Source organism: Arxiozyma heterogenica (assembly GCF_036370985.1).
Source record: "Arxiozyma heterogenica strain weizmannii chromosome Unknown scaffold_16, whole genome shotgun sequence".
Taxonomy (NCBI): domain Eukaryota; kingdom Fungi; phylum Ascomycota; class Saccharomycetes; order Saccharomycetales; family Saccharomycetaceae; genus Arxiozyma; species Arxiozyma heterogenica.
Window position 1 is genome coordinate 117,336 of NW_027042669.1, and position 15,726 is coordinate 133,061.

At 29.4% G+C, this 15,726-nt stretch overlaps 5 protein-coding genes and 1 non-coding gene across 6 annotated transcripts; 3 read left to right on the top strand and 3 right to left on the bottom strand.

The window, feature by feature from the left end:
* Positions 1-51: 51 nt before the first annotated feature.
* Positions 52-1,662, top strand: PWA37_001197 (raptor family protein; the record flags this gene model as incomplete). The annotated part of the gene is made up of 1 exon (XM_064857839.1): positions 52-1,662. The coding sequence occupies one exon, from the start codon at positions 52-54 to the stop codon at positions 1,660-1,662; it is 1,611 nt and encodes a 536-aa protein (XP_064715199.1).
* Positions 1,663-1,699: 37 nt separating this feature from the next.
* Positions 1,700-4,675, top strand: PWA37_001198 (uncharacterized protein; the record flags this gene model as incomplete). The annotated part of the gene is made up of 1 exon (XM_064857840.1): positions 1,700-4,675. The coding sequence occupies one exon, from the start codon at positions 1,700-1,702 to the stop codon at positions 4,673-4,675; it is 2,976 nt and encodes a 991-aa protein (XP_064715200.1).
* Positions 4,676-5,757: 1,082 nt separating this feature from the next.
* Positions 5,758-7,449, bottom strand: SSP1 (Ssp1p; the record flags this gene model as incomplete). Its single annotated transcript, XM_064857841.1, has 1 exon — positions 5,758-7,449. One exon carries the CDS (start codon positions 7,447-7,449, stop codon positions 5,758-5,760), a length of 1,692 nt encoding a protein of 563 aa, XP_064715201.1.
* Positions 7,450-7,889: 440 nt separating this feature from the next.
* Positions 7,890-10,382, bottom strand: RGD3 (Rgd3p; the record flags this gene model as incomplete). The annotated part of the gene is made up of 1 exon (XM_064857842.1): positions 7,890-10,382. The coding sequence occupies one exon, from the start codon at positions 10,380-10,382 to the stop codon at positions 7,890-7,892; it is 2,493 nt and encodes an 830-aa protein (XP_064715202.1).
* Positions 10,383-10,813: 431 nt separating this feature from the next.
* SVP26 (Svp26p) lies at positions 10,814-11,512 on the bottom strand (the record flags this gene model as incomplete). Its single annotated transcript, XM_064857843.1, has 1 exon — positions 10,814-11,512. One exon carries the CDS (start codon positions 11,510-11,512, stop codon positions 10,814-10,816), a length of 699 nt encoding a protein of 232 aa, XP_064715203.1.
* A 3,699-nt stretch (positions 11,513-15,211) lies between these two features.
* On the top strand, positions 15,212-15,285 carry PWA37_001202. Its single transcript has one exon. It is a non-coding gene; the product is annotated as a tRNA-Asn (tRNA).
* Positions 15,286-15,726: the final 441 nt, after the last annotated feature.

The following is a 15,726-nucleotide window of genomic DNA, read 5'->3' on the forward strand; positions in this document are numbered from 1 at the left end:
TGATAAGTTGTGAGTTATTTTGTTCATTTCGTCATTTTGTTTCCAAATTAAATGTCTGTCATATATGGTCCACAACCTTTAAAGCATCTCAATACAGAGATGCGACATGGATTTGAAGAGCAGTATAATAGTGAACAGTTTCTACAGTCATTAGCCAATGAGTTTTATTTCTACTATGACGATAAAAGACATAGAACGAATGGTAATCCAATACCTGATAAAGTCCGAATAGAGGATAAAGAGAAATATTACCAGCCTATACCCGATTGGAAAGTCACTAAAGATCGTCAAAAAACAGTAAGTGCAGCTTTATTATTATGTCTAAATCTTGGAGTTGATCCCCCAGATGTGATTAAGACTTATCCGGCCTCTAGAATTGAAGCATGGGTCGATCCTTTGAATTTTCAGGATTCAAAGAAGGCCATTGAACAAATTGGTAAAAATTTGCAGTCCCAATATGAAACTTTATCGTTACGGACAAGGTATAAACAAAGTTTAGATCCATGTGTAGAAGATGTTAAACGGTTCTGTAACTCTTTAAGACGCACTTCAAAGGATGATCAAATTTTGTTTCACTATAACGGCCACGGTGTTCCTCAACCTACCCCATCTGGTGAAATTTGGGTCTTTAATAGAACTTATACACAGTATATCCCAGTATCACTATACGATTTACAGACATGGTTGGGTGCTCCATGCATCTTTGTTTGGGATTGTAACAGTGCTGGTAACATTGTTCACAACTTCCAAAAATTTGTTCAAAAGAGAATTAAGGACGATGAAGATGGGAATCATGATGTAGCAGCTCCATCCCCTACATCTGCATATAAGGATTGTTTCCAATTAGCATCATGTCGTTCTGATGAACTATTATTATTGCCTCCTGAACTGCCTGCTGATTTGTTTACATGTTGTCTAACTTGTCCAATCGAAATTAGTATACAAATCTTCTTAATGCAATCACCTTTGAAATATACTAAATATAAGATTTTTTTTGAAAACTCTAATCCTAGTGTAAATAATGACCCAAAGAATGCATACAAAACCAATATACCTAATGTTCATATTCCTGGAATGTTATCTGATAGAAGAACCCCACTCGGTGAATTAAACTGGATATTTACAGCTGTTACAGACACAATCGCATGGACTTCATTACCTCGTCCCCTCTTCAATAAGTTATTTAGGCATGATTTAATGGTGGCTGCCCTGTTTCGTAATTTTCTATTGGCCAAAAGAGTCATGCCTTGGTATAATTGCCATCCATTATCAGACCCAGAATTACCTTCAGATATAGCTAATCATCCATTATGGGATTCATGGGATTTGGCAATAGATGAAGTATTAAGTAAACTAGTAAGAACGTTGAAAAATTCTCCTCCAACTTCAGATTTGGAATCACAGTTAGTTCTACAACAACAGGAAATGATTCAAAATCAAAAAACAGGTCCTAACAATCAGAATTTAAATCAACAACAACAGTATATTAAGCCTGGAAGTATACAGAATCAATCAAAATTTGCAGTTGGGAATTTAAGCACAATGTCATTAGCAACTTTACCAAATATGCTTAATACAAAGAAACAGACAAGTAATAATAATAACAATAACAAGAATATTTTCATTTTACAACCACAGCAACAATTCACAGGTTTTTTTTGAACAAAACCTAACTGCTTTCGAATTATGGTTAAGGTACATGTCTAATGTGAGAAATCCACCAGAACAATTACCAATTGTTTTACAAGTATTATTATCACAAGTACATAGAATTAGAGCACTAGTATTACTATCAAGATTTTTGGATTTAGGACCATGGGCTGTATATCTCTCTTTATCCATTGGTATTTTCCCATATGTTTTAAAACTTCTACAAAGCCCAGCACCAGAATTAAAACCTATCCTTGTGTTTATATGGGCAAGAATTATGTCAATTGATTATACCAACACACAAAGTGAATTAATAAAAGAGAAAGGATATATGTATTTTGTTAATATCCTAGTCCCTGAATTCAATATGAGTGGACCCTTACCTTTAAGCGGTTCATCTTTAGGCAATAATTCTCCATTGACTATGAAGTCGCCACATAATTTTTATTCTCAAAGAAAACGGTCAATATATGAGAACGCAAATGGAGCTACGATAGGGTATTTAAATAATGATACTACTGATGAACAAAAGGCAATGACAGTATTTGTATTAGTATCATTCGTAAGAAATTTTCCGTTAGGCCAGAGACACTGTTTCAGTTTTGAATTAATTAATAGATTATGTTTTTATATTTCACATTCTGATGTTCCTTTGTTGAGGCAATGGTGTATTATACTACTGGGTCTTTTATTTGAATCCAACCCTTTGCATAAATGGATTTGTATGAATGCTAGTGTGTTTGAAGTTTTGTTAAGATCTTTGAAGGATCCAGTTCCTGAAGTAAGGGCAGCAACTTTATTAGCACTGAACTATTCTGTATCTGAATCAGATGAACCAGATTTGATTTTGAGGATTCAACAAGATTATGAAAAGCAAACTCAGCAATTACAGACTCAGCTACAGCAGATAAATAACACGTTACACCAAAAACAAAATCAACAACATCAACAATATTTGGAGCAACAACATACTAAGGTCGAACAACAGTTAAATATCAATCAAACCATGTTATACCAGCTGGAGAATATTGATTTGAAGAAATTAAAATCCCAAGAGATTAGTAATTTAGTTGCAGTACTTTCTTTAGTTGGGGATGGGTCATCGTTAGTAAAAAAAGAACTATTAATATATTTTTCAAAATTGATCAGCCGTTATATTAATTTCTTTCTTGTTGTTGCCTTCCAAGAATTAGCAGATGACATTGCACAAATGCAAGGGATAGATTCAGACATAATCAAATCGAGAGAGAAGCATTCTATTAGTCACAGTTCAGTTTTTACTACTGTTTGGAGGGCTTTATTAATTATGTGTAATGATCCATATTTAGAGAATAAAAAACTTGCAGAACAGACTATTGATTATATTTTATTAGAATTGAGTACACATAAGGATTTGGGTTCAGAATTTATGAAAATGGAAAGTTATTTTTGGAAAAAGAATGATGGTTTAGTAGCAAACAAAAGAAATGAATATTTTTTTAATGCAAAACCAGCTTTGAAGGGAAAATCACCTAGAGTATTAGATTCATCAAACCGTAATGCTGATGAGTCGAATAGTAATAATAATGACCTGAAGTCGGTAATCTCTTTAGGTAATCTCTTTAAGAACATGGTATTTGGTGAAACTGGTGAAAACACTGAACAACAAAATTCTGATAACATCAAAACAAAAAATAAAGATACTGGTACATCATTATTAGGATTGTCACATGGATTATCATATATACCAAAAACACCTTACTATAAAGAGCATGTTGGTAAGATTGAATTACCATTTAAAAGTTCTTTTTTAGATTATTGTAAGGAATATTTTCAAGAACCTCAAATGCATAAATTAGAGACCGAAGAAGTCGGTAGTGTTGAGTATAATGCTAGACTATGGCGTCGGAATAGGAATGAAGATATCATTGAAAGTACACAAAGAGATAAAAAACTTGCACTTTATGGTGATTGGTCTTGTAAACTAGTCACTCTGGATAATAAAACACAGCCCAAAATAATTAGGTTTGTTCAGTTTGAGAATCAACTGATCTCTAGTGATGATAGGGACAATATTACGGTTTTTGATTGGGAACGTGGGAAATGTTTGTCTAAATTTTCGAATGGGAACCCATTTGGTACAAAAATCACTGATATTAAATTTATGAACGAGGATGATGAGACATTGTTGATGACTGGTTCTTCAGATGGTATTATAAAGATTTTTAGAAATATTCATTCAATAGAAACTGTTACTACTGTAGCTGCCTGGAGAGGTTTAACAGAAATGTTGTTAACACCAAGATCTAATGGGTTATTGATGGAATGGCAACAAAGTAGAGGCTCTCTATTGGCTACAGGTGATGTTAAGATAATAAGAATCTGGGATGCACATACAGAGACAGTGGAGGTAGATATTCCTGCAAAAACGTCCTCATTGGTGACTTCACTTACTTCTGATCAAGTTGCTGGAAATATTTTTATTGCGGGCTTTGCTGATGGTACATTAAGAGTATATGATCGTCGTATTGATCCAAGGGATTCCATGATTCGTCGCTGGAGATCTGCTAGCAGTGGTAGTCAGAACTCATGGATAAATAACGTGCATTTACAAAGAGGTGGATACAGAGAATTAGTTAGTGGTACAGTTGGTGGGGTAGTAGAATTATGGGATCTTCGTTCACAAAAACCTGTTTTAAGTTTTGTTGATGAAAATACTGCACAAAATGGAGATCAAAAGAGAATAGGCAACACATTAACTTCTATACAAGTTCATGAGCATGCACCTGTTATTGCAACTGGTTCGAGGCAAGTGAAAATATGGACCACATCTGGTGACTTGTTAAGTGTTTTTAAAAATAATCAGAATTCAATAACTAATAACGTGGCAAGCACATTAGCAGCTACTGGTATTAGATCATATTCATCTAGTTCATTTTTATCAGGGATGGCGTTACATCCACATAGAATGATGTTAGGTGCTATTAACTCTCATGATACACGTATTAATGTTTATAAATGTACAGAAAGGTCATTAGTATACTGAAGGATAACATTTATTATGTCAATAATAAATATGAAAAGCATTCATATAGTTCTGTTGATAATTATTATTTTTCAAGTGTTTTGTAATTTTATTAGTGTCATAAAATAGATAAGATTATAAATAAAACTTAAGCAATATGTTATCAAGTTAGAACATGAAATAGAAGATGTGACAAAATTTGAGGGTAGTTTGGTTCAAAGAGACGTAGAGTCGTAAATTTAAAAGAACAGTTAGATTAAGCTGTTCCTTTGGTTTGAAGAAGAGTTCAAGGAACGAATAAAAATTTTTTATTAAATTATTTAGATAAATACGTGAATGGCACATGGAATTACAAAATTATATTTTCAAGCATTTGATCAGGAAAAAGGTATTATTGAGCTATAAGTACTATAGTACAAAATATTTATTAATTAAATTGAAAGGTATTTCAAGAAGTTCAATAATAAGAGGTATTGCGCTTAGTGAGGGTAAAGAGTTTCTTTTTTCAATCTTAATAATCAAAATTTGCTACTATAGCATGGAAAAGTACATGTATTGTTAAAAATGGTAAAGATTGGTCTTAGGTTTTCTAGTCACTTTAAAGAAAGGTTAATATCTGGAAGTTCGTTAGCATTTGATCTTAGAGTTGTATTCTGCATTACACTTAAAGAAAAGGTAATTTTATGGATTTAAATGATCCTAGTTCCGTTGTTAAAAAATAATTATCATGTTTTTTGTGTTATAAAGATTATTTTTCAGTATATTGGAAGGAATAAAAACCTGGAAAGTTGGTATAAAATAACTATTAAACTAGTGAGTTCAAAAAGTAAAGGTATGATATTATGGATCACGATTGGCAACCATTGCTGTTAGGGAAGAAATAGAATATTTTAGTTCATAGAGCACGTGAAGTAAAAGATAACCAAGTGTTTTGTGTATTCAGCTAAATAAGCATACGTTTGTAAGTGCAATGGCAGTAATTTGCATAACTTTAGTGATTAAGATATTTAATAAACTTTTAATGTAATTATACATATCTGTTTAAAAATATATATTATTAAACATTAGATTGTAGGGATAAAATCATTATATAAACTTAAAGTTTACATGAATTCATTGCTCCAATGATTGGCTTCTAAATTGTCTGTGTGGCTTTCATATCTATCTGCAGTGGTTATAACAAACTGTCGTCCTGAACCTTTATTAATATTTCCCTGTGTACGATGAGTAGAAATCTTAGTATAATCAGATGGAATGTTCATGAAAGTTCTATTTTCTTTATTTTCATCTTCAAGGTCATCATCTTCTTTCATATTACGATAATCAGTTTCATAACTTGATAATTCATAAGAATCAATGTCATTCCTATTATGATAATTAGGTCGATTTACGTTACTATTTTGAGCTCTATCCGAAATATTATCCAAAACTTCAGTAGTACTTTCACCTATTGCAGTTTTAAAGACTAAATTTGGTTGTCCTTCAAGTGAGATAGTCGTTTGTGGTAATTCTATTCCTGGAAACTCTTTATATATGTACCTAAGTAGGATATCATTTTTGTCGTGCAAACTGTTGTGGAAATGATCTTGTTTTCTAGAATTTTCCTGATCTTCATATGGTAACTCATGTTTATTATATTTTGTCCTTTCATGTCTTATCGATGAGAGTATTTCTTCAAATACTTCTGGATTCACCATTAGCATCTCTTTTAATCCACTGCACATCATTCTTTTAGATTTTTCTATTATTTCTAACGCATGTGTAAAATTTTCAAAAGTATGTAATATGTAAGTCTCTCTAAGACCAATAGATATAGAACCCTGTAATAGCTCTTGTTCCATCCCAAAACGTTTCTTACTGTCTTCCATCATAGTTTTAAGCAATATACTGTTATTTACTGGTTTCTCGTGTTTCTTTAAAAGTGAGGATTCATATTTTTTTATAGAGAAAATCATTTTATTCTGTGAAATTAAGTAGTTATCTTCCTTTACTGATACACCCTGTAATATAGATAAGGTTGAATTTAATGATTGCATTACTCCAGTTTCATAAGACAGCTCGTTTTCAAATAAGTTTATCAGATTTTGTGTCATTAACGTAATATCCTCTTTGTTACAGATGTCGCCCTGAGGAGTCCAATTTCTAAGATCCTTTATAGTTTTTCTCAAAAGAAGGCTATTTTGATTTTTCTTGGTAATATAAGCGGTCAATCTTCTTGCAACATCTGATAATTTAACATGTGTAGATTTGAATCCTATATGTGAATCAGACATCACAGATTGAATGTTATCTAGAAAATTACGTCTGACAGGGATATTAACATTTTCTTTCTTACTACGGTACCCAATGAATGCTTTACCATTATCTAATGGATTTCGAGGAGGTATCATTACTTCATTATTTTCAAAGTTAGGTCTATTACTTGTTAAAAACGTCTTGTTACTAATTGATGAATCACGCTCTAGTTTTCTGTTATACTGTTCCATATTATTCCTTAATATTTTCTGTTGGTTTCCTTTAAGATTTGGAGAACCATTGACATAACTTCTAGTACAGTTATCATGAATACTTTGGTTTTGACGATTAATTTCCATGTTTGGTCTTTCATGATAATATTCATATACTTCAGAATCTTCTTCTACAAAATCTTTTTCATTGCTTTTTGTAAACCAATTCTTAATTTTTGTTCTTTTACTTCCACTTTGTGGCCTGTATCTACTCATTCTGTATTGTTCTTGATTATCAGGAAATGGCGAATTAAAATTGTCATATTGGTGATATTGCAGATTGTTCATTCTTTTTATATTGAATAAGTTTTATACCAGCTTTCCGAATAAATGAAAAGTTTCCCTACTTGAAGTGAGCAATTTTATAAAGTATATAGTTTTGTTGGTGCAATATTATGAGAATTTACTGAGGCTTGATTCTTTATTACTACACTAATTATTTGAATATTACCTTTATATTTCATAGTCTTCATTATTGCTATTTTTTATTTTTTTTTATTTTTTTAAAAAAAAAATTTGTGTCATTTTAATTTTTTGAACCCTATAAATTTAATCTAAGGGTTAATAAGGACAGAGGGGGATTATAAAGATCATATAAATTCTGCAAATGGTTATTTAAATGGATATAGTTTGACAAGACGATATTCTTTTAGTAAAACTTATTCTTTATAATTTTGGTTGTATTGGTCAAAATAATGTTAGAACTATTAAAACTAATAATATATGTATTAATGTTGTTCACCCTGAGATGCATATAATAAACTGACTCCACTTTTTCTTTTTTCCTTGTTTAGTGATTCTGAGGGGGAGCTTTTCGTTGAACTGGTTTTAAATGGTATAGGTATAAAATCTTCTTCTTCAAAATTATTTTTATTTTCAAAATTTAGAGTTTTGAAACTTGAAGATAAAAGCGTCATACTAATACTTCTTTTATGTTTATACAAAAGTTCTTTCTTAGGAATGATTTTTTGAGGAGATAATAATGATTCATTCACTGGTTCATTCTCGCTTAGATTACCTTGATCATCTTTTACTTTAATAGTTGGTACTACATTTTCACGTTTTTGGTACTCAGTTAGTTTTGTCTTGATAAGACTTGATAATCCTGATAAATGATTTTTGAATAAATCTAAAACAATACTAGAAAGTCTAATCACTCTATCATTAAAATCATTGTTTATACCACGTATACGTAAGAAATATTGTATAAAAGGGATATCATTTTGAAGAGAAAATAATGAATCTATATCACCAAATTTCATTAAATGAATGGTAATAAGCTCAATCAATCTGAGCTTAGGAGTGGAAATCATATTTAACCATTTAATATTCTCGTTCTTTAACACTTCATCTATTAATGTCATAGGTATTAGGCTATCCGGTAATTCAAGCAGGAATAATTTTATTAAATCAATCCAGTCCTTTAAAACAAATTTGGAACCATTTCTATAGTGTTCAATGATTAATCTTGTAGTGTTTGTATTAATATCATGATTGAAAGTCATGTTCTGAAATTCTGTAAAGAACTCTCTCTCTAAATTAGTTGCTCTAACAATATCAAGATCACTTCTCCAATAATCAAATATTTGTTCCCCATCAAAATTTGAACTATCTATTTGCTTTTCTATATGTTTGATAATTAGACTAATACTATTGATGACATCATCTGTGATTGTAGTACAAGAAAACATTGATTCCAATATAACATACGAAGATATATCATCGATATTTATTGACCATTTTGTATAGGGTAATGAATTATCACGATTAAAAAAACCAATAGGTGAATATGACTGTTTATTAAATTGAACTATAGTGGGAATTTTATTCTCAGACAAATTATTTACCGGAACAGAAATATTGTTTATATATGTTTGGAAATTTTGGTTAACTGATTGAATTAGTTGATTTGTTTTGAATCTATATTCAGCATATTTTGTGCAATGGGTGAAGAAAGTTTTCTCTAACTGGAGTCTTGTGTATAGTAATCTTTTATATTGTTCAAAATACTTACTTTGGTACTCTTGTAATTGAACAAGTTTTTTATTTATTTCTTCCAGGGTTAATAATGGATTGTTGATGTTGGATCCAGTGACTGTTTTGTTTATCTTTCTAAACCATAGAGCCATAGAAGTAGATATGTTTCTATGCGCAAAAGTGTCAAATTTAATATTGGTATTTTTGTTTAAATCACTATAGGATTTGTGTATTTTAGAGGGTATAATTTCCGTAGAGGTTTCATTTTCAAACACATATGGATTCCATATATAATAAGATTCAAGTTCAAAAGTTGGTGACGATTCTGTGGTATTTTTGTGCATATTAAAGTTCAGTTTAATATTATTAAAATATGATCTACTAATAATTGGATAATACTCTTGAAAAAATTGTTTACTTAATAGAAGTTGACTAACTCTTATTAGGTTATACAAAGACGTGTCTAGTTTTGGATTAATTTTTTTCAATACTGCTACTAAAGAATTACCTTTGAAATATTCATTTAATGAACCTAGCATTGAGGTAAAAGTCTTTTGATAAATAAGTTGACTTTTTATTAAAGATAGGAACTGATTTAATTCATGTTCATTATTGAAAGTCAAAACATCATCTAATTTGAATGGGTATATTATATTCTGAAACTGTAAAGTCTTATTTGTGGCGGATCTTGTATTTTGTGCAGTGATAGCAGTTGTAGTAGTTTCAAAAGAGTTGTTGATACTATCTGATTGTTCTGATTTTTTATTTTTTTGTAAGTGTGTTAAACTCTTTAAAATACTACCTGCTAAGATTTCACATTCAACATATGATTCCTTAGTCGATTTAAAAGTCTTTTGATAGGCTAAATAATGTTCATTTAATTCATTTTCTATCTCATTATAATATAATTTATTTTGGCTCAGACGTGTAGATAATGGAACAGTACAAGTTTCAGTTATATTCGATATTCCACTATTCTTTATTCTTAGCCAAAATTGATTAAGTACAGTTCTACTTAATGATTGAGAATCATTTGATTTGTATTCTTTGTTGCATACAGTTTCCAAACTGTCAATAAGTGGTGTGAAACAATTCAAAGTTACAGATCTGTAGAAATCTAATTCTTCTGAAAGGCATTTGTTATCGATCTTGACTACTTGCAAAAATGTTTCGATCCCTGTGATATAATCTGGTGACCAAAATGAATTTCTTAAATTAAGTTCACTATCTTTGATTTGATCCATAATTCTTATGTAAGGTATCAAAAAAAAAAAAAATAAAAAATAAAAACAATAACCGAATGGATTCAACTTAATATATGATATTTTGACATATTATCTTGTTAACTGTTTAGTTCATTCATTCATCTCAGTAGATTTAAATTGTATTGAACAAATATATGACTTGAAGTATATACAAGTATCTCTCAAAAGTATAATTTTTAATGAAACATTCTGACGATGTTAAATATTATTTTTTTTTTTCGGTCTTAGAGATTTCCAAGGATATTGATTGCATAGTGCTTTAATTAAGAATAAATAATATTATGAAATATTAAATAAACTTTACGGTTATATAATAAATATAGAAATATGCATATTTATGTATGAGCTATGTTCATGAGAGGAAGATCGTCATATTTTCCCTTTTTGTGCTTTTTCTTACATATATATATTCAGATAGCTAATTCATTATAATTTGAATAACGATCCTTGACTTTAAATCCCATTATTTTAAGCCCAAAAGTAATATAATATCTAATCTTATTAATGACCATTCTAGCTAAACCGACAGTCTTCTTACGGAACCTAGGAGTCTCTTTATTGTTAAATGCAATATCAGAATCTTTTAAATTCTTCATTTCTGTAGTAGTAGGTAACACATAATCACCTGCAGATAGAGATACAAATAAGGTAAATGGGATAAACCAGATACAAATTCCAAAAAAGGATGCCACTTCAGTGAAGGTGGCTCTTCTTTCAGGGATATAATTTGGGTTGTATCTAAATTGAGGGGGGATTTCAACTTTATTAAAGTATTGGAACCATAAGTAATGATTTGTCACAACAAAGATACAACTCAAAATAAAGATTGGACTAGTAAGATTAATGAATGGAAATTTCTTTAAGTTCTGTAAATATACGATATGTGAGAATATTGCAAAAAGAGTCAATTTAACTGGAAATCTATCAAATAGGAGTAGGAGTATAAGAACACCGATAACCCCATATATTGATTTAGTCAAGAATCTTCTTGTTGGTTCTGAATATTCCTCGACTAATTCACTGATATAATATAGACCTGCAGCAATTGATAGGGTCAAAAAGATAAATCCTAGGATAGTCCCAGCATAAGATATAGCCTGTAAGATCATACTGTTTAAAACTATTTTGCTTTTCTTTTTTTTTCTTTTTTTTCTTTTTTTGAAATGTATTCAACGATTCATGTAGTTGAAGAGGTATAATGTATGAGAGATCCCTTTATGTAAGTTGGCATCCTTTATTCTACTCAATGCTGGTTCACTCAATCACTCACTCAACGTTTAAAGGTCCTCTCTTTTTAAGCCGTCGAAACCCAACAAGAAAAAAAAATGACGAGAAATTTTTCGAAATATTGAAACCCTCTTTTAGAGTTATTGCAAGACTTAGGGTTTATGGATTTTCTTCGAGAAAGAAAAAAAACGAGAAATATTGAAAATAGGGCATTCTTTATTTTAGTTAACAGATCTGTAGGACCGTGTTCTTCTTGTATTTTATATATGTTTAGTGATTGTTTCTCTCATTGAATATAGTTTAGTCTTAATTTTAAAAAGTATCGACGCGTTTGAATTTAATACAATAATGAATCTTCTAAGGTTTGACATGTAAGCCAATGAAGTGTTTGTGATGAGTTGCTTCTCTATCTTCTATTCAATATTTTAACATTGGTGTCAGAAGCAAGATAACTATTAAAATTAGCAGAATTTGTTTAGTGTAAAAATATATTCTTGGGATAATGAAGGTTAGTGTTATTAACTCCTTTGTGCCAGAGTTTATTTATTTCTCTGTTTGCTTGTATTTTTCAGAGAAAAAACATGAATTTGCAAGGTTTAAGTAGAAATCTTAAAGCATTGTCGACTTTATAATGATATTAGATACTTTGGCCTTGTATTATTATAGTGTTAAGATATGTGTAAAAATTACTGAAAGAATTTTGAAATATCAGTAATATTATTTGATGTGATGTTGGAAACAAGTGTTTTGATAGAAAATGGGGGAGATTTATTAGTATGGTTGTGTGTTGGTGAATCACAATAGATAGTCGATAAATTAGTGGATAGGGTGTAACTAGTATGGTATAGAATGTGAAGCACAATAGTAGTATAAATTATATTTAGGTGAGTAATATATTGTTTGTTGCAGATATGATATGTCAAGTTTGTTTGACTATAGATATATATATATAAAGTAGATGTGCATTGGTTGGCCCATAGTTGACAGCTATTTTAAGGAAAGGGTAGTAGATTAGTTTGTAAAAAAAAATTTATATTTTTAGTATTTACATTATAATATTACGGAGTATTTTGGAGATAATATTCAAGATATTTAAATACAATAAATATTAATCAGAAAAAAATCATCTTTTCCTCAACTTTCTGTCAAATATTTGAAAAAAAAATCTGTGAGTAGTGTTATCTATATATATATTTATATATTCTTAAGACAAATTGTATAATTATGTGCAATTTAATTTGGCCTGATATTGTAATTATGGAAAATGTTCTATTAACTGTGAATTAACTGTTATAAAGATTTCAATCTAACTGGTTGATTTAGTTCCCAAATTTTTGTTGGCACATTTCAATAAATACAAGTATATATTTAACTTCACAAGTATCAAGACAGAGTTCCATAATACTGTTAAGAATTACCTCCCCCCTATAATAAGTGAGTAAATCACAAATATTTTCAATACTATATTATATATTGGTTGTATACAAATTTATGTTAAAGTTATTCAAGTTTTTCTATATGTATGAAATATATATAATAATGTATAAAATATACACAAGGAAAGAAACATAATATAAAAAAATTGTTGGTTTTATATATTTTCATATCTGGTATATAATTTCCATAAACGGCACCAATTTATTAATACGTTTTATTTACATTTACTTATAAGCCAACAATTTATTCTCCATATTCTGATGTTATTTTATATTTGCTAGAATTCAATCTGTCTATCTATTTATTTTAGAACATTCAATTTCAGCAATAAGTCTTTTTCTAAAAGTGTATTACTGATGTCTTCTCTCTACAAAAAATATTTTTTAAAAAAAAAAAAATACAGTATTAAAGAACAATATGTTGAAATAAAATGTTCTATAATGAAATAGATGGAACAATAAGATTTTAGCAGACACTAAACCATAAATTGTTGAGTAATAATCGTTAAGAGGTCACCAAAAGTTGTTGAGTTTGTTTATTAAATATCTTACTGTTCGTAGAGGAAAATGGCTTAATGTTAACATATATAAAGCCAAGGATTTCATCATACATTATTTTTATCTTATTTACAATCTTTGTGTATTATTACTTCTATGTTGTATATAGAGAAAGAAAGTGAAGAACTTTATTATAATTTTGTGTACTAAATCTGTTTAATATAATATTGAGAATGTTTACTATATATCCAATGAATAAAGGCGCTCATTCTCAACACAATATATATATATTGTTGGAATTTGGAGCTCTTGGCATCCATGGTAACGGTAGACATCATTAAGTTATAGATGCTTGTTGTATTATGTACTAAATACATGTATATACTTATTATATAGCGTATACAGTATAAGTTCTTTTATTTACGTCAAGTTTTCTTTTAAGTTTTTCATTTTTCTTCAAATCTCTAACAAAATACTGTTGGTGAAAAATGAAAAACTTAAAAGAAAACTTGACGTAAATAAAAGAACTTATACTGTATACGCTATATAATAAGTATATACATGTATTTAGCACATAATACAACAAGCATCTATAACTTAATGATGTCTACCGTTACCATGGACGCCAAGAGCTCCAAATTCCAACAAATATAATATGAGGGTATCTTTTTATTTTTCACTAAATAGGTTTTCTAAAGACTTGAAGAAAAATAAGAATTTTTAAAGTAACTGTTGAAAGAAATAAAATAGTTTACACCACATAAAGTAGACAATAAGTAAATACATATATTGAAGGTGTAAAAAGATCAGGTATATATGACTGATGTTTGTCATTATCATAGATTTAGAAGTTTCAAATTCGAACGATAATATACATGTTAAATATATACTTGTATATGTACAACAAGTTCAATCAAAGTAAAACTCAATAAAATTATTATAGATTTACAGTTAATACTTAAGAGTATTTAAATAATATTTAATGATGTATATGTTTCATATTAAAATTCGAGAGAGTGTTGTGAAATAGAATAGTTATAACCATCAAGATTACATAAGATTCTGAATGAATCTAGAACTAATTATTGTATTAATAAGCCATACACGTGCTACAACATTAGATGCTGCATAATAAAAAGATTAGATTGCATAAGATTTTGGCAAATCTAGAATTTACCTATTGTTTTAATAAGTCCCACGTGTATTACTAATCACCATGATTAGAGAATTGGGGTGCAGTTCTAATCCACTAGTGCACCTAAATTAATGTAATAAATTTTGGGGTGAATCAGTCAAGTCATTAATGTACTAATCTGAATAATCGATCGAGCTCCAGAAAACATATAAAAGGACAACGTTTCCTGGAAATAAAAGATCATCTTCCATAACCGTTTCTTGTAAATAATTTATATATTATATATGAACAAAAAGAGAAAAACAAGCAAGTAACAAGTTAAGTAACTTTGAATAAATATATTAGCTCGATATAAGCCGCTCAATATATAAGACCGTTTTAGTAATTATATTATCGCCTATAATTGATTACTGTCTCGATTACTTGAATGACTATTAATATTATTTGCGCTTCCCTGGAATACACAAAGAATTTCACCATACCATATTACAACAGGGGGTGTCTCGTTTTAAGACTCCATGGCCAAGCTGGTTAAGGCGTGCGACTGTTAATCGCAAGATCGTGAGTTCAATCCTCACTGGGGTCGAATTTTTTATCTTTTGGAATATTTTTTTTAGGATTTGGAGCAGTGAATTTTTGAAAAGGTGAGGATTACTAATATTTTTCTAAATTTTCCCTTTTTGGTTAACTTTAGAAGAAATAGACCTTGAAACTTGAAATATAAAGAATTTGTAAGAGGAACATAGAGACATACGGAAGTAGGAATGGCTAAGAATGAAGAACAACAACTGAGGATAAACAACCAGGTATTTAGCAAGTATTATACAGTTACAGTAGTGTGGTTTTTTTTTTTAATTTTATATTTGGAGACGATAAGCTCAGTTTATATCTATCCAAATGAGTTATTATTGTCATTATTATTGTGATTTCTAATTGCAGTATTATTAGAAGCTCTTAATAGAAGATTCGTCACAGTAGTATTGTTCATAATAAATCCATAATAAGGAAAGTTTTACTGTAAAAAATC